We start from the raw sequence: 22045 nt of genomic DNA, 5'->3' as shown, positions 1-22045 counted from the left end.
GGATTTGAAGAATTCTCTGCCATCTAGCTAAGCCCCCTGCTTTAAGTCAGCATATCATAATATTTCTTAAGGGATGTGGGCGTAAAGTCTTAGGCCTTATCTACACTACAGAGTTTTGTCGACAAAAGTCATCTTTTGTCAACAAAACAATGGAGATGTACACAGTATAATTCTCCTTCCACCCACAGAACTATCCAGCTTTGCTGACAAAATAAAACCTCCTCAGTGAGAGGTGTTGAGCTTTTTGTGGCAAAGTTATATAGTCGAAGTGTCAGTGTACACACTGGACTTGGTTATGTTGCTGTAAATTGCTTCCAGGAGGTGTCTCACAATGCCTGTCGTGGCTGCTCTGGTCAGCAGTTCGAACTCAACTGCCCTGCACCCAGGTACACAGGCATCTGAACCTCCTCCTTTAAAGGTCCAGGAATTGTTGTAATTCCACTTCCTGTTTGCTTGGCATGGAGAGCTCACATTGCATCTTTCCAGCTGATCATGGCTGCTCTATGCAGCAAACACTCTCCCGCTTGGAGCACACCTGAGTTGTTGGATCCGCTGGCTCTGTGGGGAGAGGAGGCTGTGAAGTCCCACAGTCGGATTTCTCGTGGCATGTTGGATAAGGGCTATGAACAGGGCATACATCAGTGCCATGTGAAGATAAAGGAGCTGAGGCAGGTGTACTAGAAGGCAAGGGAATCAAACCGTTGCTCTGATGCTGCATTGGACACCTGCCATTTCTATAAGGAGCTGGACACCATCCTCGGTGATGACCCCACCTTTACCACCAAGCCCCTATGAGAGGGGCTGCAGACAGCAGACTCAAGCCTGAGGGTGAAGTCGTGGACAAGGAGGTTGAGTTGGAGGACGAGGTGGGACAGGCAAACGGGGTCATCTGGTACCGTGGTGAGCCAGGACCTCTTCTTGACCCAGGCAGGTTTGAGCCAGCAATCCGTCTCTGATGCGCCTGATGCAGGAGAGGGGAGCTCTGGTAAGTGATTTTCTTGAGTTGATGCTATTCGGTTATATGAGGTAGAGCTGTCCTTTGCTTTGTTATATGCTAGAAGTGGGTGAAGAGATAGAAATGTACAAGACTAGCTGTGTTTGCATGTGGTTCACATTCCCCTGTGCAGCTATGCAGTGAGGTGTAACACTGTTAATGCAAACCGAGATTTCATGGAACTCCTCTAGTGAGATCTCTAGGAAACATTTCTGGGGGTACTCACCAATCCTCTGATGAAGATTCCTTGGCAGAGCTGCTTTGTTCTTTCCCCCATTGTAGGAAACTTTCCTGTGACAATTGGCAATCACTTGTGCAGGGACCAAAGCAGCACAGAGGTGAGCTGCATAGGGATCCTAGCCACACGCATGCATCTCACTCCTGCAGCACGCATCCTTGCTTACCTGCAGGAGTGAGATATTGACTTCAGTGATCCCTGCCTGTGGAAAATTGATGGCAAAATTTACAGTTTTGTCCCTAGTTGCTTGCAGTGATCCTCTTAAAAAGCCTCCCAGACCCTTTGCGCCATCTTGAGTGCCCTGCCTTCCCTGACCAAACTCGCCATGTTTAGGGCATTGGCCGAGCTGTGTTCCTGCCAGGGGACAGTGAGAAACTGATTTCATATTTTAAAAGGTGCATTTTACTATAATGATTTGAAGCTGTGAGTGCACTAACAATCATGGTTCTATTTGTTTCTTGTGCTTGTGCAGATGTGGTCTTCAGGGGAACCCACTACATGCCGGCAGAGTGCCTCTGCCAGGTAAGGAGGCCAAGGAGGAGTAAGGAGGACATGATTTGAGAGTTGCTTCAATCCTCAAATTCTGAGAAACAAGGACACAGGGTGTGAAGAGAGAATATAAGTGAAAATTATAAAATAGGCAGGACAGCAAGAAGAGCCAGGAGTGAATTTTAATGGGCCAGGAGCAGATGATAAAAGTGATGGAGGACCAAATGGAGATGTTGAAGTCTGTAATCCCACTGCAGGCAGAATGCATGCATGCTCTTCTCCAACCCCCCCCCCCCTGCAGCCGAAATAGAGCTGCTTGTCATGCCCTCCCCAAACTCCTCTGACATTTCTTGCATCTTCCCAGTCCATCTCAGTACCCTGTTGACTCCACCCCTTCAGACAGTTTCCAAAATGATAGCTGGAGTTATACACAGCTATGAGAGCCTACATCAGGACATTGCCCTCCACTGTTATCTCCCTTTTCACTGAGTGTTTTCTGTGTGTTTTTAATTGGTATTTAATAAAAACATATTCTCTGAAAAATAATCAATCTTTGTCTCCTACACACAGTGGTTGCTGCTGGAATTAATACACGGTTGCAATTTGATCATTTGCTGACTACAAATCACGATCAGGAATCAAAAATTTCATGCAAGGCAGCAAGTTAACAAAGCATGGCAGAGTGCTGTATAGAAAGACACGTTGCTGGTGTTCATTGTCAAAATGGTGCCTAAAAGGTTCCAGGATTCAAATAACCTTCTATTGTGCCCCTCTAATAGCCCTGGTATCTGGCTGCTCAAAATCAGCCACCAGATGATCCGCATCCATGCTCCACCCCCAGGGAAACTTTTCACCCTTAGCCTCACAAATATTATGCAGCGTACAGCAGGCTGCTATGACCATGGGAATATTTTCCTCATGTAGGTCTTATCTGCCATAAAGGCAGTGCCAGTGTGCTTTTAGTCTGCCGAAGGCACATTCTATGATCGTTATGCACCTGCTCAGCCTATTGTTGAAGTGCTCATTGCTGCTGTCCAGGTTTCCTATGTAAGGCTTCATGAGCCATGGGAGTAGAGGGCACGCTGAGTCTCCCAGGATCACTATGGGCATTTCAACATCCCCCATTGGAATCTTGTCTGGAAAGAAAGTCTCTGCTTGCAGCTTTCTGTACAGGCCAATGTTTCTGAAGATGCATGAGTCATGCACCTTCCTGGACCACCCCACATTGATGACAGTGACATGCCCACAGTGATTTACAAGCGCCTGCAATACCATAGAGAAGTACTGCTTTCTATTAACGTACTCCTTTGCAAGATAGTCCAAGACCAAAATTGGGATATGCATGCCATCTATTGCCTTGCTGCAGTTCGGAAATCCCGTTGCTGCAAAGCCAGCCACTATTTCACACACATTTCCAAGAGTCGCAGTCCTTTGTAGCAGAATGCCATGCACACTTGCGATAACGCAGTCCCAACTCTGGACACCAAACTGATTCATGACTGACCGGTAGCAGTCTGTAGTTGCTAGTTTCCACAGAGTGATCGCCACATGTTTCTCCACAGAGGGGACAGCTCTCGTTTTGGTGTCTTTGCACTGCAGTGCTGGGCCAAGCTCCGCGCACAGTTCCAGGGAGGTGGCTTTCCGCATCTGAAAGCTCTGCATCCACTGCTTGTCATCCCAGACCTGCCTAACGATGCAATCCCACCACACAGTGCTTGTTTCCCGAGCCCAAAAGCGACAGTCCACCATGTGCAGCAGCTCAGTGAATGCCAGAAGTAATCTGGTGGTGTTTCTCTCCATTGCACACAGCAGGTCAGGCACCTCAGATCCCTATTTAGATTGGGAGCTGCTCATGATATCCTGCATGACCAGCCATGACGTAGTCATAACAGTGACCACAACAGTAGAGAGCAGTGCAGGATCCATCCTTTCAGACAGAGATGACGGGCGCACTGTAAACAGGCTGTTGAAAAATGGTACTCGGAAGCCCATACAGTGATGGGACAGAAAAAGCTGCATCATGGGACGTTGAGCTGGTATCCATGATGCACTGTGATCCGCTCCGCCTTCCCACAACTCCTAGCTGCAGAAGGTGGTGAGTAGCACAGTGGGATAGCTACCCACAGTGCATTACTCTGTTGATGCTAGAGCACCAATTGTGGAGGCGCTCTGCTGATCGAAGGAGCATTATGTGAACGTGCAAAAGTGATGTAATTAGAGCGGTTTTTGATTGTTGGCATAACTTGCATCGACACAACTCTGGAGTGTAGACAAGGCCTTAGTCTCTGATATCTCCAGTAGTGCTTCTACAACCTGCTTTTGGAAGCTTATTTTACTGCTGAACTCTTCTTACTGTATTAGGGTTTTCCTAGTACTTAACATGAGCTTTCTTTGCTGCAGCGCATTAGTTCCTGCCTGTTCTGTCAATGATTGGTGAGAATAATCTGTTTTTGGCCTCTTTAGAACAGTTCTTCGCATATTCAGAGTGACATGGTAGCAGTCTATGATTGTAGTTCAAAGAATAGATGTATCAAGTTTTCCTCTTAGGTTCTATTTTCTAAACCTTTTATTGGTGTGGTCTGAATACTCTACAGTACGATGTAACTGGTGCTCAGTGAATTACTTGTTTTATAGGCAGTATTCCTACATCTTACTAGTGCATTTGCCTCATCTGCATTGAATCATATTCAGCTGAACTCCTACAGCCTTCTGTGTGTTACTACTGTTTAGGCAGCAGAGAACAAGGATAGCCTGGAGGGGGCTGAGCCATGGGATACCACAACTGACAGAGAACATCTTGCTGTGGGGCACAAGACCCCAAATCCCTTTCTCTGCAGTCAGATCCCGCCTAAAGACTCATGTCTAGATTATCTACAAGAAATTATCTGGCTGGTTAAGGCTAGGTTGTAGGTATTGAGCTAATTTATTTTTATTTAGATAAATAATCAGAATGTGTCCAATTGCCATGTGACCACTCTATTTGTATGTTGTACCTCTTTTCCTCTCCTCTGCTTCTACTGATTCTTTCTAGAGCAGAGGGTCTCAAACTGGGGAGAGGTATGGAATATATTTTGGGGGATGTGTGAGACGCTTTGGGGCGGGGGGAGGACCCTTACTGCGCACATTTTACTCACAGCAACAAATAACTAGCAAAGCTGATTCCTCCAGACATATCAGGTCTTCAGATGACACTATGCATTTGACTCTAGATGGTGCTGTTCATTTTGATGGATTTCTGTTAAGCTTGAACAGCATTATACAAGTCATTGCCATCTGGACATTAATCTGTTTGCTACAATGCAGTGTGCCCATTTAATTTTAAGCATTGCAATTTTACTTTTGCCCTTATTACAATGGATCGTTGGCTCTGTATGAATCAATGCCTTACTGTTTTTAATATTTAGTGAGTTGCATGTTGATTTTTTTTTAATTGATATGTACTTGTGGGGGGGGGGATGGACATAAACTACTACAGACACAAAGAAGGGGGGCATGATCAAATAAGTTTGAGAACCACAGTTCTAGAGTGTAAACTTTTCTAGTGGTGATTGCCTCTCATGTGTGTTTAGCATCTAGCATGCTGTGTCTACTACCAAAAATGAGTTATTAGAAATGTTGCAGGCATGGTATTAGAGAAACCTTCTGCACTTGGTGTTTTAAAATTCCTATCAATAAGTCAGCTCTTTCTGACTTTTTTGTCTCTTGTTTTTGGCAGGATTCTCCATTTCTGAGTAAAGAATGCAGACAATAAAGTGCGTAGTTGTTGGAGACGGTGCAGTGGGAAAGACCTGTCTTCTCATCAGCTACACCACCAATGCCTTTCCAGAGGAGTACATACCCACTGTGTTTGACAACTATAGTGCCCAGATGACTGTGGATGGCCGGACAGTTAGTCTAAATCTCTGGGACACTGCAGGCCAGGAGGAATATGACCGTCTGCGTACCCTTTCATACCCTCAAACCAATGTATTTGTCATCTGTTTTTCCATTGGAAGTCCCTCCTCTTATGCAAATATTCGGCACAAATGGCACCCTGAAGTCTCTCACCATTGTCCTAATGTTCCAGTCCTTTTAGTTGGCACCAAAAGGGACTTACGAAGTGATGTGGAAACAGTTAAAAAGCTGAAGGAGCAAAGCTTGGCTCCCACTACCCCACAACAGGGAACTTCACTGGCCAAACAGATTGGAGCAGTAAAATATTTGGAATGCTCAGCTCTGAACCAGGAGGGGGTTCGAGAGGTGTTTGCTGAAGCTGTGCGTGCAGTTTTATACCCAGTGACAAAGAAAAACACAAAAAAGTGTGTCCTGTTGTAGTTGCTGAAGATGATGGATATTTGAAGTGAAATAAAGACTGACAGGGATCTTGGTGGGCTCCTTTCTTTTTTAATCGAAGATTTGCATCTTGCACTAACAGCTCTAAACAGAAAGGGTTTATGCAAAGTATATTCTTGCAGTTTGGTAACTGCTTCAGGGAAACTGAGACAAACCAGTTCATTCCAGACTAGTGAGAGAGTGATCAGATATCTGTCCATCTTCTAAAGTTCCAGAGTCTCCAACATCTCCAGAGTTCAGTTGGCTTCCATTCTTTTCAATGGAGGAGGAGGGGACTTCTTCAGAGCCAAACTTTTTTCCTTTACTAGACAAACTTCAGTTATTGGCCTTGCTGAAAGAGACGGATATTGATAATTTTGCTTTAAATGTAGTTCCTGCCGCTTCTGGCCCTTACTGACTTATCAACTTGGTCTACCAGACAAGAGTCTGGCTTTCTAATTAATGCCTTAATTTGACAACATGAAATTTGAAAACCATTTGTCTAAATTTGAAAATGCTTTCAGTAGTGAGAGACTTACAAGTAATCACATTTTTTACTATAAAGTATGAAAAGTTAATGAAAACTACTCGTTAGTCCAGTGGTTCAGACATAAGGAACTCCTGAAATGGTTTCATTAAGATCACAAGTTGGCACCTCCTGATATGTGGAATTCTGGATAACAGCAACTCAAATAAATGATTCTGTGGTTATTTAGGAACAGAGGTGAGATGGTAACAAAATGCAGGTCTGCCATAGTTGTTTTAACTGCATTAGGGATTCTCTTCCCTCTCTAAAACGGTATTTTAAATTCTCACAGTGGAGTTACTGTTCTCTCTTCAAACTGCTTGAGGTAATTGGGATGACATTCTCAAAGCGGATTTCCTAGTATGACATGCACATCCCCCTACCTTTTAGGAGAATTCCAGAGAGTTGGAAAGAGGCTGTTGCTCTTGAGAAATTAGTTCTCTCTCTCCCCCTACCATAATTAGCCCCTGTATCATTGCATGAGAGTTCATGGCAGATCATGTCTTGGAATTGTGTAGGTCCTATTACAAGAAGCCACAAACCATGTTTAATTATGGTTCCAGTTAAACTGTTTTTAGTGGTTGGCCAGCTATGGTAGATACCGTTACCTGGGCTAGAGCATTTTAATAATAATTCTGCTCCCCACACTAGCTGGTCACACATTATTATAAAGTACTTCAGCTGAAGCTCTATTTAAACACTTCAGTAACTGTTCCTACCCCTTTGTGAATAGTCATTGGTTTTTATCTTCAGAAGTCTATGTATACTCACAACACCTAGGATGAGCAAAAAAGCAGCAGTATGAAACCTCCGTTAAAGACTAACCCCTGCAACTTGCAGATCTGAAATCGAAGTGCTGTATAAGATATTTTGTATTAATGTAAGGATGCTGGGACTGGGTTTTGTGTACTGAAATGAATAATCTCATTCCTTGCTTGGGTGCCACTGACTGTATTTGGGAGCAGCCTGTGTTAGTGGTTCAGATCTCAGTTTTGTACAGGTATCTCACCCATACAAAAATGTGTGTTATGCCTGCGCTATATGGATTGAGCTCTCTTTTCTCATTGCGGCAAGATGCTGGCAAGTTGGCAACTGTAGGACTATTAGGATTCAGAGAAATATTAAATTAGCCTTGTGTTAGATGGTATTGAAGTATGAGGTGGATATGTTCCTATCTGTGCCCTAATTCCCCTCAAAGAAGAGGATGTGCCTTTCTCTCTGCCTGATGTACTGATAACTTACATTAACTACAATTCCATTATAACTGATGGCATATTACTTTAGCAAATACCACTCTAAAAGGCTAAATTACAAGGCCAAACCATCAGTCTGACTAGCTAATGAAACAATGTAGTTTACTGGGAATGACCAAATAACCATATGCCATGATGTTTGTAGAAGCCTGGAGATGCTTCCTTGTACATACCATTTTCTTTTTTGTTCTTCACAAAGTGCCATGGACTAGAACAACTTGGAGAGCTCTTGACTGTCTTCATAGTACCTCATTAACAGATTGATTTCAACATCTGATATTCCTGTGTATTTTCTGCCAAGAGGAGTAGGTATCCTTACTCCAGGGCCTGATCTCTGCAGGAATGAATTTCAGGAGTGTGCAGATATCTTGAACTTTTTTTCATTATTACAATCATTGATAATGTGTTAACAAAATCTGTAAATGGTCACTCTAAGCTTGGGATGTTGCAAATTTCTATAGTTCTTAACCTATTTTATTGTAACTCTAGTGCAGAGTTCTGGTTCCTTTTTTTGCCTCAGTTTTGTCCATTGTCACACAAGTGGAGACTTGACTTAGCTCCCTGATCATATAGTTGGATTTGTCTATTTCCAAATAAGATCAGAACATTTCAGCATTGAGATGAGCAGTTGAAACCAGCCATATACAAGTTTTATATTTGAGTGGCTGGGAATGCAGCTGACATGACAATTCGGTCTCTCCTGTGCTATTCAGTTTTTATATCCTTGTAGCAGACTAATCATTTACATTTTTTGTCTTTGAGAGAGTTCACATTTCCCCCCTACTCCACACCCAATTGATTTGAACAGTTCAGGAGTGCTCTGTCCAGAGGATGCTCTGAGGTGGTCTTTTTAGATATATACTTTTAAGCACTCAGATGCTCTGTTCAGTACACAATGGTAGCTATTTATATGGAATGTAAACCAATGCTCTGCTTTTGAGTGCCAAATTTGTGACCTGTAGAATTCTTGGTGCTACCTGGGTAAATCTGAACAAGCAAATGGACCTCTCTCTAAGCAAAGGAGTTCTCTGAGCCAGTTAAAGTGGGAGGGTGAAGAGGACTCCTTTGCATGAGATGACCCTAAGATGATCTGATTGAAGTGTGGTACTGAAACATACACTGGCAACTTGATTTTATACTTAAAAGGAATTTGTATTGCAACTAATGATTTAAAATGTTTTTAAATTATGCAGAGTTAAATTGTAATAAAGCTTTCTTGATCTCTTGCTGTTTTTATTCACTCATTCCATTTTCATATTACAATTGTTCTTAATCTCTGCTGTGGAAATCTGGAGACTTGAAATACAGCAAAGCAAATTTTGAAGAAATTAAGAAGTTTAATTGTTCAGTCCAGTTTTAGTGATTGTAAACTGTGTGAATCTGATGGTTCTTTACTATAAAGATGCAAGATAATTCCCATTAAAACCCTCTTTCCACATGTTAGTAACTATTATAAGTAGGGCTCGTAGCACTCCCTATATGGGGTGACACTTTGCATTAAGACTTTTTCAGTTGATTATAATCTTGCCAAACTGTACCCATTTTGTGTGAAATTTTGCATGCCAGGTGTCTGCCCCAGGTTGAATTTTTTTGGAAAATTTCAGCCAAAACTGTTCAGCTCTTTTGAGAATGAGATGAAGGAAGGTGGATTTGTTTGTTAAAATATTCTGATGACCAGTGTCCCCATGCTTTGGGCCAGAGATTTGAAATTTGGCAAGGGGTGAACTTTGTGTCAGGGATGTGCCTTTTGCCATTCCTGTGAAAATCTACTTATGTTTGGCCAAGTTATAAGCCTTTGAAAAATTGCAGTTTGCACATCCTCAGTACAGAATTAATTTTTTGCAGCTAAAATCTCTGAAGATTCTGTCCTCTCTGGACATGCTGTATCCCTTCACAGCTGCTATGTGTGATCAGATTGCAGGTCAGCCCATGCCTGCAGTCTTGAAGAGGAGCAGCCTTTACAGGGGAAGTCTGACAACTGCTTTTGAAAGAGGTGGACGCTGGAATTGAGAGCAGTGAGAATACAGGAAACACCTGCACCTCCTGTCACTGAGCCAAACTAGAAGAGGAAGGGGGGGCAAAAGGGAGACCGGAGGGGAGGGAAAAGAGCAGGTTGAGATAAGGAGTTGGGGGAGTAGGAGGAAACTTGAGTGACTGGGCCATGGCAGGAGAGAAAAGGGGAGGCTGGGACTGATTGGGCAAAGAGACAAATAGGGAGCCCAAATGTGTGTGCAAAGACTGGAAGCTGGTGAGGGAAATGGGGATGGTGAAAACTAATTTGGCCACCTTGTGCAGCTGCACTGATAGTGATTGTGTAATTCAAGACTTTTTTTTCCCCACGACCTCTAATCCATTCAGTGCACGAGCTCGACCTACTGTGGGAATGAACTGGGATTATGTATCAAAGGAGGATGTTGCCTGGAGGATGCTGCTTCATCTGTTACAGAAGATGGAAGGTATATATTATTTGTAGTACTGGGATAGGGGATCACAGGAAGAGAATGGATGGCCTTCTAGTTAAGGCAGTTGAATACCACCTTGGAAAACTGATTTATATTCCTGCCTCTGCTATAATGTAGAGTTCCTAATGTTAGGCAAATCATTTTAAACCAAACTTTTCACAGGGGGTCATTAATTACTTCCTGAATGCTATGACAGGATACTTTGAGCTCTGATTTGCAGGAATGCTGAACTTACAACTATAACTGAAGTCACTGGGAGCTTTGCTAAAGTACTGTGCAAAACTGGCAGCTAGTTATCCTGTATTAGGAACCTAAAATTATCATCAACATCATATCCGCTATGCTTTAGTTTCCAATCTGTAAAATGGGGATACTACTATTCTTCCACGCCACAGATGAAGTTAACGAGGCTATGTCTACTGTGACAAAGTTCCTCCTCTACCTTGGTGGGTCCTGCGCTTATTGGCAGATTTGCTTGCCTCACAGATTCACCCGTTGGGTCAGGAAACAGCCCTTCTCCTCCGGTAGAAGCCATAGTCCAGGTCAATTCCTCCTGTGTTTGATCAGGAGTTGGGAGGTTTGGGGGGAACCCAGGCTCGCCCTCTACTCTGGGTTCCAGCCCAGGGCCCTGTGGAGTGCAGCTGTCTAGAGTGCCTCCTGGTACAGTTGCATGACAGCTACAACTCCTTGGGCTGCTTCCCCATGGCCACCTCCCAACACCTTTGTCCTCACCACCGGACCTTCCTTCTGATGTCTGATAACGCTTGTACTTCTCAGTCCTCCAGCAGTTTGCCTACTCGCTCTCAGCTTCTTGCACGCCTCTTGCTCCCAGTTGCATGCACGCACTTCCTCTCCTCTGGCCTGACTGGAGTGAACCCTTTTATAGCATCAGAGGGGCCTTAATGAGTCCGGTGCTTAACTGCCTCGCTTGACTAATGCAGTTTTAGGATGCATCAGGCGAGGTATTTCCAGCAAAGATAAGGAGGTGTTAGTACCGTTATATAAGGCGCTGGTGAGACCCCACCTGGAATACTGTGTGCAGTTCTGGTCTCCCATGTTTAAGAAGGATGAATTCAAACTGGAACAGGTTCAGAGATGGGCTACTAGGATGATCCGAGGAACGGAAAACCTGTCATATGAAAGGAGACTCAAAGAGCTTGGCTTGTTTAGGCTAGCCAAAAGAAGGCTGAGGGGGGATATGCTTGCTCTTTATAAATATATCAGAGGGATTAATATTAGGGAGGGAGAGGAATTATTTAAGCTTAGTACCAATGTAGATACAAGAACAAATGGGTATAAACTGGACACTAGGAAGTTTAGACTTGAAATTAGACGAAGGTTTCTAACCATTAGAGGAGTGAAGTTCTGGAACAGCCTTCCCAGGGGAGTAGTGGGGGCAAAAGACATATCTGGCTTTAAGATTAAGCTTGATAAGTTTATGGAAGGGATGGCATGATGGGATAGCCTAATTTTGGCAATTGATCTTTGATTATCAGCAGATAAGTATGCCCAGTGGTCGGTGATGGGATGGGATCTGAGTTACTGCAGAGAATTCTTTTCTGAGTGCTGGCTGGTGAGTCTTGCCCACAAGCTAAGGGTTTAGCTGATCGCCATATTTGGGGTCGGGAAGGAATTTTCCTCCGGGGCAGATTGGCAGAGGCCCTGGAGTTTTTTCGCCTTCCCCTGCAGCGTGGGGCATGGGTCACTTGCTGGTGGATTCTCTGCAGCTTGAGGTCTTCAAACCACAATTTGAAGACTTCAATAACTGAGACATAGGTTAGGGGTTTGTTATAGAAGTGGATGGGTAGGGTTCTGTGGCCTGCTTTGTGCAGGGGGTCGGACTAGATGATCGCATTGGTCCCTTCTGACCCTAGAATCTATGAGTCTATGAGACTTTTGGCAGGTTAATTGGAGTCAGGTGTTCTCATTAGCCTGGGGCAGCCCCTGCTTTGGTCACTCAGGGAACAGAAAACTGATTATCCAGTGGCCAGTATATCTCCCTTCTACTATTCTGCTGTTCCCAACTGACTTGGGTCTTTCACACTACACTATGGACCTTATAGCTGGACAGATGTTCTGCTACAGCTGTGCTGCTATAAATGTCCCCTGTGTAGCTGCTCTTTGCCAATAGGAAAGAACTGTCTTTCTGACATAATTAAACCACCCCCAATGAGCAGGATTAGCTATATGGACAGGAGAGTGTCTCCTGCTGACCGCACTGTCCATACCAGAAACCTAGGTTGGTTAGGGATTCTCCCCACCTCCCCGCGCCACATCCTTGACTGACAAAAGTGGTAGTGTAGTCAGTTTCTGATTATGAAGCATGCAGATGCTGATCTCCTTTGTAAAATACTTTTAAGAGCTGGTGAAAGAACCAGCTACTAGTAGTATAAATGCCACAGAAAAGCTCAGAAGGAAACTAACTACTTCAGAGCAGGAAATACGATGAGGGGTGTGTGTGTGCTACATCTCGAACAATTAGGATAAAACAAAATGTTGACTACTGCTCACTAGGTGTGCACTAAATGAGGCAGGAGTCCTGTGAAATAATATATAATTAAAGACTATCACAATGCATACATGTAAGGGTGGCGAATTAAGGTTGTATAAGCAATACTCTGCGTTTTCTAACTTTGAATGCTTGATATTGCAAACACACAGCACTGCTATATTGCAATTAGGGCTGTGGATTAATCGCAGTAACTCGTGATTAACTCAAAAAATATCACAATTAAAAAGTTATTAATCACACTGTTAAACAATAGACTACCAATTGAAATCTATTAAATAATTTTGGATTCTTTCCTACATTTTCAAATATATTGATTTCAATTACAACACTACAAAGTGTACAGTGCTCACTTTATATTATTTTTGATTACTAATATTTGCACTGTAAAAATAAAAGAAATAGTATTTTTCAATTCACCTCATACTAGTATTGTAGTGCAATCTCTTTATCATGAAAGTGCAACTTACAAATTTAGATTTTTGTTATATAACTGCACTCAAAAACAAAACGATGTCAAACTTTAAAGCCTAAAAGTCCACTCGATCCTACTTCTTGTTCAGCCAATCGCTAAGACAAACAAGTATCAGAGGGGTAGCCGTGTTAGTCTGGATCTGTAAAAGCAGCAAAGAATCCTGTGGCACCTTATAGACTAACAGACGTTTTGGAGCATGAGCTTTCGTGGGTGAATACCCACTTCTTCAGATGCAAAAGTGCATCTGAAGAAGTGGGTATTCACCCACGAAAGCTCATGCTCCAAAACGTCTGTTAGTCTATAAGGTGCCACAGGATTCTTTAAGACAAACAAGTTTGTTTACATTTATGGAAGATAATGTTACCACCTCTTAATTACAATGTCACCTTAAAGTGAGAACAGATGTTCACATAGCACTGTTGTAGCTTGTGTCGCAAGATAATTATGTGCCAGATGTGCTAAAGATTCATATGCCTCTTCATGCTTCGGCCATCATTCCAGAGGACATGCTTCCATGCAGATGATGCTCGTTAAAAATGTTAATTCAATTTGTGACTGAACTCTTTAGGGAAGAATTGTATATCTCCTATTCTGTTTTACCCAGATTCTGCCATATATTTAAAGTTATAGCAGTATCAGATGATGACCCAGCACATCTTGTTCATTTAAGAACACTTTCACTGCAAATTTGACAAAATGCAAAGATTTCAATGTGAGATTTCTAAAGATAGCTACAGCACTCAACCTAAGATTTAAGAATCTGAAGTGCCTTCCAAAATCTGAGAAGGATGAGGTGTGGAGCATGCTTTTGTGTCTTAAAAGAGCAACATTCTGATGCGGAAACTACAGAACACAAACTACCAAAAAAGAAAATCAGCCTTCTGCTGGTGGCATCTGACTCAGATGATGAAAATGAACATGTCAGTCTACTCTGCTTTGGATTGTTACCAAGCAGAACCTGTAATCAGAATATCCTCTGGAATGGTGGTTGAAGCATGAAGGAACATATGCATCTTTAGCACATCTGGCATGTAAATATCTTGCGACACTGGCTACAGCAGTGCCATGCAAACGCCTGTTCTAATTTTCAGGTGTCATTGTAAATAGGAAGCGGGCAGCATTATCTTCTGCAAATGTAAGCAAACTTGTTTGTCTGAGCTATTGGCTGAACAAGAAGTAGGACTGAGTTGACTTGTAGGCTCCATAGTTTTACATTGTTTTTATTTTTGAATGCAGTTTTGAATACATAATTCTACAGTTGTAAGTTCAACATTCATGATAAAAAGACTGCACTACAGTACTTGTATTAGGTGACTTGAAAAATGCTATTTTGTTTTTCACAGTGCAAATATTTGTAATAAAAATAGCACTGTACACTTTGTATTCTGTTGTGATTGAAATCAGTATATTTGAAAATGTAAAAAACAATAAAATACTCTTTATTTAAATATTTTTTGATAGTGTAATTAATTGTGGTTATTTTTTAAATTGTGTGATTGCGATTGATTTTTTTTAACCGCTTGAGAGTTCTAATTGTAATGCCCCTGGGAAGTAAGTAGGTATTAGCTATCGCATTGTACAGAGGAGGACACTTTCTCGTAGAGAAGGTAAGGCTCTGCTGTTGAGAGGTACCGAGCCCTTACAGCTTTAGCTGCAATCAGTAGCAGGTGTGGGCACCTAGTGAATGTTGTTTTTCAGAAGTCTGTATGGGGGGTGGTAGCATGAGCGTGCCTGAGAGCTGGAACTAGAGCCCTGTCGGGCCAGGCACAGAGGCTCCCCGCGGCCAGCCGGCCTTGCCTGGGATCTGAGGCTCCACATGGCTGGCTCCTAGCTGGGGCTGAGGCTATGGGTATGCACTACGAAATTAGATTGATTTAATGGAAGTCAATTTTTATAAATTGATTTTTATAGTCGATTGTGTATGTCCCCACTAAGCGCATTAAGTTGGTGGAGTGCATCCTCACTACCGCGGCTAGCATCGACTCAACGGAGCAGTGCACTGTGGGAAGCTATCCCGCAGTCTCCGCTGCCCATTGGAATTCTGGGTTAAGCTCCCAATGCCTGATGGGGCAAAAGCATTGTCACAGGTGGTTTCGGGTACATGTCATCAGTCTCCCTTTCCTCTGAAAGCAACTGCAGACAATCATTTTGTGCCTTTTTTCCTGGATTACTGTGACAGAGCAGGGGAGTTACATTTGGGATGAGAAGAAATCTACCTGCGCTGTAATCTGAGCCAGGAGCGGGGTTTGGAGAATTCACACCTTCCTGGGAGACTGAACAAGGAGAGGAGAGAGAGGGGAGGGCGGAGAGAGCTGCTGCAGGGATTTTTGGTTTCAGTTTTGGGCTGGGTGGTGCAGCACAGGGAACCCCAAGCTGGGATCTAAGCTCCCTGAACCCCCAGAAGGACTTGATTGAGGGGTCCTGGTTGTGCCTACAAGCTCTGCTGTAGACTTGAGTTCCTACTGTCCAATGAACCTTATGCTTTACTGGCTGGCTGAGAGTCACTGTGAGTCCCAGGAAGAAGGGTGCAGGGCCCTGACTCCCCCATACTCTGAGACAACTGGTGGCAAAGGTGGGATCTACTGCACCCCGTGGACGGCACTTCCTGCAGTAAGTGACTGGGGACCAGTAAAACGAAAGGGGACTGACGGGGACCAGGTGGGCTGAAGAGACAGAGAGACGGTTCCAGGAGGCGATTAGCCCCTGGGGGTGTGTGACCAGACAGAACAACTTTGCAGTAAAAGGGTCCCCCGGGGAGATTACAGGAGCAGTCCCAGGGGTGAACAAGTCTGCAGCTCGACCTTGGCAGAGAGGGGGTGACCTGAAGAAGGGCTGGTGCATGAAGGATCTCCCTGGAACCGGTAGGAAGCTGAGAGCACAGGCCGGCAAGTGGCCAGCAGGAAGATGTATGCTAAACACCTTAAGAAAGACCTGGTGGAGCTGTGCAGGCAGAGGGGCCTGCGCATTGGGAGATCCACCAAAGAACAGCTAATTGCGCAGCTGGAGGAGAAGGATCGCTTGGGTGAACCAAGCCCTGTCCCTGAGGCAAGCCGCCTGGTGGATGCAGCGTGGGCCCCGGGACCTGACATGGCGGGGAGGGGCCAGACTGCTGCCGAGGACATCCCAAGACCCTGCCTACCTATACCTAGGGGAGGGGTTAGGGGAAGCCCAGTGAATACCGATGGCATCCTGACCCCGGCAGCCAGCAGGCGATCAGACCGGCGGAGCTCCCCGTCCCTGGAACGGATGCGGCTGGAATATGATAGGGAGGCGCTCGAGTTAAGGAGGCAAGAACTGAAGCAGGAGTGGGAGGAACGGGAAAAACAGCGCCAGTGTGAGCTGGAGGAGAAGGAGAACCAGCGTCAGCATGAGGTGGAACTCGCCCGGTGAGGAGCAGCGGGACCCCGGCTGCGGTGAGTGAGGGGGGACCCAAGACTACAAAGAGCTTTGATAAGTGCTTCCTGGCACAGCATAAGGAGGGGGAGGACATAGATACCTTCCTGACGGCCTTTGAGAATGCCTGCGAGCTGCACAGGGTTGACCCTGCAGACAGGCTCCAGTTTCTCACCCCCTTACTGGACTCCACAGCGTGGAGGTGTACAGCCGAATGGAAGGGGTGGAGACAGGGGACTATGAACTGTTCAAAAAGGCCCTGCTCTGCGAGTTTGGGCTGACTCCTGAGATGTACCGGAAAAGGTTCTGGAGTCAGCGTAAAACCCGTGAGGTCACATACCTACAACTGGCCAACCGGGCGCAGGGGTATGCCTGCAAGTGGACAGCTGGGGCCCAAGCTAAAGAGGACCTGCTTGACCTATTCTTACTGAAGCACCTGTATGAGCAGTGCCCATCCAACCTGAGGCGATGGTTGATGGACCAGAAGCCGGAGAACCCGCAGCACGCAGGCCAGCTGGCCGACGAGTTTGTGAAAAAGTCAGGCAGGGGATAATAGGGAGGAGTCTCAAAGGAGTAGGCCTGTCTCAACGGAGAGAGAGAGTCACCATGGGACCTCCCAGCAGGAGCCTATGGAGAAGCCCTGACAAAGGGGAACATTTAGCGTCAGGTCCATCCGACCCACTCGAGGGGACCCACAGGACATGGGCTGCTATCACTGTGGCCAACGAGGCCACATACGGGCCCAGTGCCCCAACCTCAGGGACAGACTGAGCAGACACAACCCACAGAGGGTTGACTGGGTAAAGACCCAGTCGGATGAGGGGCAGCATTCCCAGGAAAGGGGGGCTGGCAGTGCATCATTTGCAAAAGAGGGAGGAGGGCCCCAGGTCAGCTCCTCTGAGGGACTGGATGCTCCAGATTCAGGACTATGACATGGACATGGTCCATGTGAAGGGAAGTGCCAACCTGACAGCAGACACGTTGTCCCGGAGAGGAGGCCCTGAACTTCCCCAGGTCACTGGTCAGTGACCCTGCTCAGTTCAGTCTCAAAGAGGGAGAGACGTGACGGAGCAGGGAGCAGGATCAGGGGAGTTACATTTGGGATGAGAAGAAATCTACCTGCGCTGTAACCTGAGCCAAGAGGGGGGTTGGGAGAATTCACACCTGCCTGGGAGACTGAACAAGGAGAGGAGAGAGAGGGGAGGGCGGAGAGAGCTGCTGCAGGGATTTTTGGTTTCAGTTTTGGGCTGGGTGGTGCAGCACAGGGAACCCCAAGCTGGGATCTAAGCTCCCTGAACCCCCAGAAGGACTTGATTGAGGGGTCCTGGTTGTGCCTACAAGCTCTGCTGTAGACTGAGTTCCTACTGTCCAATAAACCTTCCATTTTATTGGCTGGCTGAGACTCACTGTGAATCCCAGGAAGAGGGGTGCAAAGCCCATACTCCCTCATACCCATGCAGACGCCATAGCACGGCAAACATGGAGCCTGCTCAGCTCACCACTGCTGTTGCAAGCATTGTAAACATATCACACATTATACTGCACTATGTGCAGAACCTGGCTAAGAGACGGTAGCAAGAGGACAATTGTGAGGAGGACATGGACACAGACGTTCCTGATAGCACAGGATGTGGCAATTGGGACATCATGGCAGCAATGGGGCTGGCTGATACAGTGGAACGCTGATTCTGGACCTAGCAAACAACCACATACTGGTGGGACTGCATAGTGTTGCAGGTGTGGGATGATTCTCAGTGGCTGCAAAACTTTCCTGGAACTCTGTTAGTTGCTTTCCCCCACCCTGAAGTACAGGAATACCAAGATGAGAGCTGCCCTGAGTTGAGAAGCGAGTGGCGATAGCCCTGTGGAAGCTTGCAACGCCTGACTGCTAGCAGTCAGTCAGGAATCAATTTGGAGTGGGCAAATCTACTGTGGGAACTGCTGGGATTCAAGTAGCCAGTGCAATCACTGATGTTCTTGCTATCAAGCGTAGTGATTCTGGGAAATGTGCAGGTCATAGTGGATGGCTTTGCTGCAACGGGTTTCCCTAACTGTGGTGGGGTAATAGATGGAATGCATATCCTTACCTTGGCACCAGACCACCTTACCAACCAGTACATAAACCACAAGGGGTACTTCTCAATGGTGCTTCAAGCACTGGTGGATCACAAGGGACGTTTCACTGACATCAACGTGGGATAGCTGGGAAAGGTGCATGACACTTGCATCTTTAGGAACTCGGGGCTGTTTGAGCAGCTGCAAGAAGGGACTTACTTCCCAGACCAGAAAATTACGGTTGGGGATGTTGAAATGCCAGCCTACCCCTTGCACCCATGACTCGTGAAGCCATACACAGGCAACCTAGACTGTAGTAAGGAGCAGTTCAACTACAGGATGAGAAAGTGCAGAATGGTGGTAGAATGTGCCTTTGGACGTTTAAAAGCTTGCTGGCACTGTTTGCTGACTAGGTTAGACCTCAGTGCAACCAGTATTCCCATTGTTATTACTGTGTGCTCCATAATATCTGTGAGAGTAAGGGGGAGACGTTTATTGGAGGGTGGGAGGCTGAGGCAAATTGCCTGGCTGCGAATTTTGAACAGACACACACCAGGGTGATTAGAAGAGCACAGGTAGGCGAGCTGCATATCAGAGAGGCTTTGAAAATCAGTTTAATGACTGTCCGGACTATGGTGTGACAGTTATGTGTGTTTCATCATGATGCAAACCCACCCCCTTTGTTGATTTTAATTCCCTGTAAGCCAACCACCCTCCCTGCTTCGATCACAGCTGGCAAAGAAATAAAGTCACTATTATTTTAAAACCATGCATTCTTTCTTTATTAATTTAAAAAAAAAAAAAAGGGCGATAACTAAGGTAGCCTGTGTGAGGGAGAAGGGAAGGACAAGGCCATCTTGCTTATTATAGCCACACTACAAATCAAAACTGTTTGAATAACAGCCTTCTGTTGCTTGGGCCATCCTCTGGAGTGCAGTGGCTGGGTGCCTGGAGTCTCTCCTCCCACCCCCTGCATTCTTGGGTGTCCGGGTGAGGAGGATATGGAACTTGGGGAGGAGGCCAGGCAGCTGCACAGTGGATGCAATGGCGGTCTGTGCTCTTGTTGGCTTTCCTGTAGCTCCATCAGATGCCTGAGCATGTCCGTTTGCTCCCCCATTAGCCTCAGCATTGCATCCTGCCTCTTCTCATCATGCTCACTTAATGCTTTCCTGGACTTTGCCACTGAATGCCTTCATGCATTCAGCTGTGCCCTATCAGTGCAGGAGGACTGCATGAGCTTGGAAAACATGTAATCGCGAGTGCGGGTTTTTCTGCCTTCTAATCTGCGATAACCTCAGAGATAGAGATGATAGGGGGAGCATAGAAACATTTGCACCTGTGGGGTGATGATAAGGGAGAGTAAAATTTAAGATGATACATTTCTGAGAACCAAAGGAAGACTTTCACAGTGAATCAAGCAATTCACAGCAGAAAACATGCTTTAGGTACAAGGTCGCATTTTGCCTTTTATATCGGGCGCCTGCCGGTATGGTGACACGTCACTCTCGGCTGGACAACACAATTAGGTTTCCAGGCAGCCATGGTAAGCCAAAGGGTACATGGGTTTGGCTTCTAATGCCTTCATAACATGTGGGAATGTTTTCAAACTGCAGCACCCTCCTTTCCCATAGCAAGCAATGCCAGTTGGGTTTGCCATTTAAAAGGAGGGGCTGCAATTTTCGGGTGGATGTGCAGCACACACCTCCCCCACCACCTCTCCATGTGGCTATTTGGGATGATCCCCTCCCCCTGCCATGTGGCTATTCTCAGGGATGATCCCTTTTAGCCAAGCGCAAACAGCCCAGCAAGAACAGGGTCCTTTTACTGTTCCCTTACAAAAATTCCCCTATTTCAACTGGTGACCATGAATAATATTACTCTCCTGAGGCTAACACACAAAGATATAGACCGAATGTTGCTTGAATGCAGCCAAAACCCAGGACCATTTGTTGCCATGCTTTGTGCTGCAATGATTCCAGACTACTAGCTACTGGCTTGGTGTGGTAAAGTGTCCTACTGTGGAGCCCTCCCCAGAAACCTTCTGCAAAGGCTCCAGGAGAGCTTCATGGAGATGTCCTTGGTGGATTCCTGCTCCATCCCCAGACAGGTTAACAGACTTTGCCAGTAGCTATACTGGCCGTGAATGCATCCCCAGTCTTCAGGGCGAATCAAACATTAAACACTATTGCTTTTAAACCCTGTACTGTAGATACAACTGTGCACTCACCGGAGGCGCCTTCTCCGCCTTCAGGGTCATGGATCTAGCCTTGGGAGGATATTGGCGCCAGGGTGATGAAAAGGTCCTGGCTGCTGGGGAGAGCAGATTCACTACTTGCCTGCTGCACATTCTCTTCCTCCTCCACATTATGTGAGACTCCCCTCTCGCAGGTGTCCACGGACAGTGGGGAAGTAGTGGTAGGGGCCCGCCCTACAATGCCATGCAGCTGATCACAGAAACTGCATGCATGGAGCTCTGACCTGGAGTGACCGTTTGTCTCCTTTGTCTTTTGGTAGGCTTGCCTGAACTTCTTGACTTTCACGTGGAACTGCTGTGTCCCCCTGTTGTAGCCTCTGTCCATCGTACCCTGTGCAATTTTGGCACATATATTAGCACTTCTTTTTGATCAGAGTTCTGCCTGCACATATTCTTCTCTCCATACAGCAATCAGATCCAGTGTCTCTCATTTGCTCCATGGTGGAGCTCGTTTGCGATTCTGGGGGGACTGCATGGTCACCTGTGCTGCTAGCTCCCCATGCTGACCAAACAGGAAATGAAATTCAAAAGTTTCCCAGGGATTTTCCTATGTCCCTGGCTAGTGCATCAGAGTTGAAAGCACTGTCCAGCACGGTCACACTGGCGCACTCTGGGATAGCTCCTGGAGGCCAATAATGTTGATTTGCATCCGCACTACCCCAGATTCGACCCACGAAGGTCAATTTTAGAGCTACTCCCCTCGCCGGGGAGGAGTACAGAAGCCGATTTTAAGAGCCCTTTAGGGCGACGGAACGAGGTTACTCGTGCAGACACATTCATTATAAACTCGACCTAACCAGGGCTACGTCTACACTGCCGTGGTAAATCGACCTACGCTGCGCAACTCCAGCTGCCTGACTAGGTGGCTGCCACGTACCTTAGCGTTAGCGCAGGGGTCGATGGGAGAAAATCTCCCTCCTCTGGTCGGGGGAGAGCACCGGGGCGGCGGCCGCTGAGGCGCTCGCAGAGCGTCGACCCTTGGCCGGGTGGCATCTGTCTCCCAGCAGCGCCGGCCTCGCCCTTTCTCTCCGAGGAGACGCTCTCGCCGCTCGCGCGTTGTCGATGATGCGTTCCGGGGCGTGACCC

General features: G+C 46.0%; 1 protein-coding gene and 1 long non-coding RNA gene across 9 annotated transcripts in view; one reads left to right on the top strand and one right to left on the bottom strand.

Moving 5' to 3' along the window:
- LOC127056745 (rho-related GTP-binding protein RhoG-like) overlaps window positions 1-9037 on the top strand; it is a 43941-nt gene extending 34904 nt beyond the window's left edge. For 3 of the 8 annotated variants that reach the window (XM_050964996.1, XM_050964990.1, XM_050964992.1), the window contains one exon: window positions 5437-9037. In XM_050964996.1, the coding sequence (XP_050820953.1) occupies window positions 5460-6035 (576 nt within the window). In that variant the 5' untranslated portion in view covers window positions 5437-5459 and the 3' untranslated portion in view covers window positions 6036-9037. Of the gene's footprint in view, window positions 1-898; window positions 986-1704; window positions 1755-2291; window positions 3534-4287; window positions 4632-5436 lie in introns of those variants that run through there. The other 5 variants (XM_050964994.1, XM_050964997.1, XM_050964993.1 and 2 more) reach the window with 5 other exon arrangements.
- Window positions 979-21998, bottom strand: LOC127056754 (uncharacterized). Its single transcript, XR_007775895.1, has 3 exons — window positions 20933-21998; window positions 1221-1398; window positions 979-1054 (listed from the first exon to the last, which is right to left on the bottom strand). It is a non-coding gene; the product is annotated as an uncharacterized LOC127056754 (long non-coding RNA).
- Window positions 21999-22045: the final 47 nt, after the last annotated feature.

This window comes from Gopherus flavomarginatus, chromosome 8 (genome assembly GCF_025201925.1).
Source record: "Gopherus flavomarginatus isolate rGopFla2 chromosome 8, rGopFla2.mat.asm, whole genome shotgun sequence".
Lineage (NCBI taxonomy): Eukaryota > Metazoa > Chordata > Testudines > Testudinidae > Gopherus > Gopherus flavomarginatus.
This window is presented reverse-complemented; position numbering and strand designations above follow the sequence as displayed.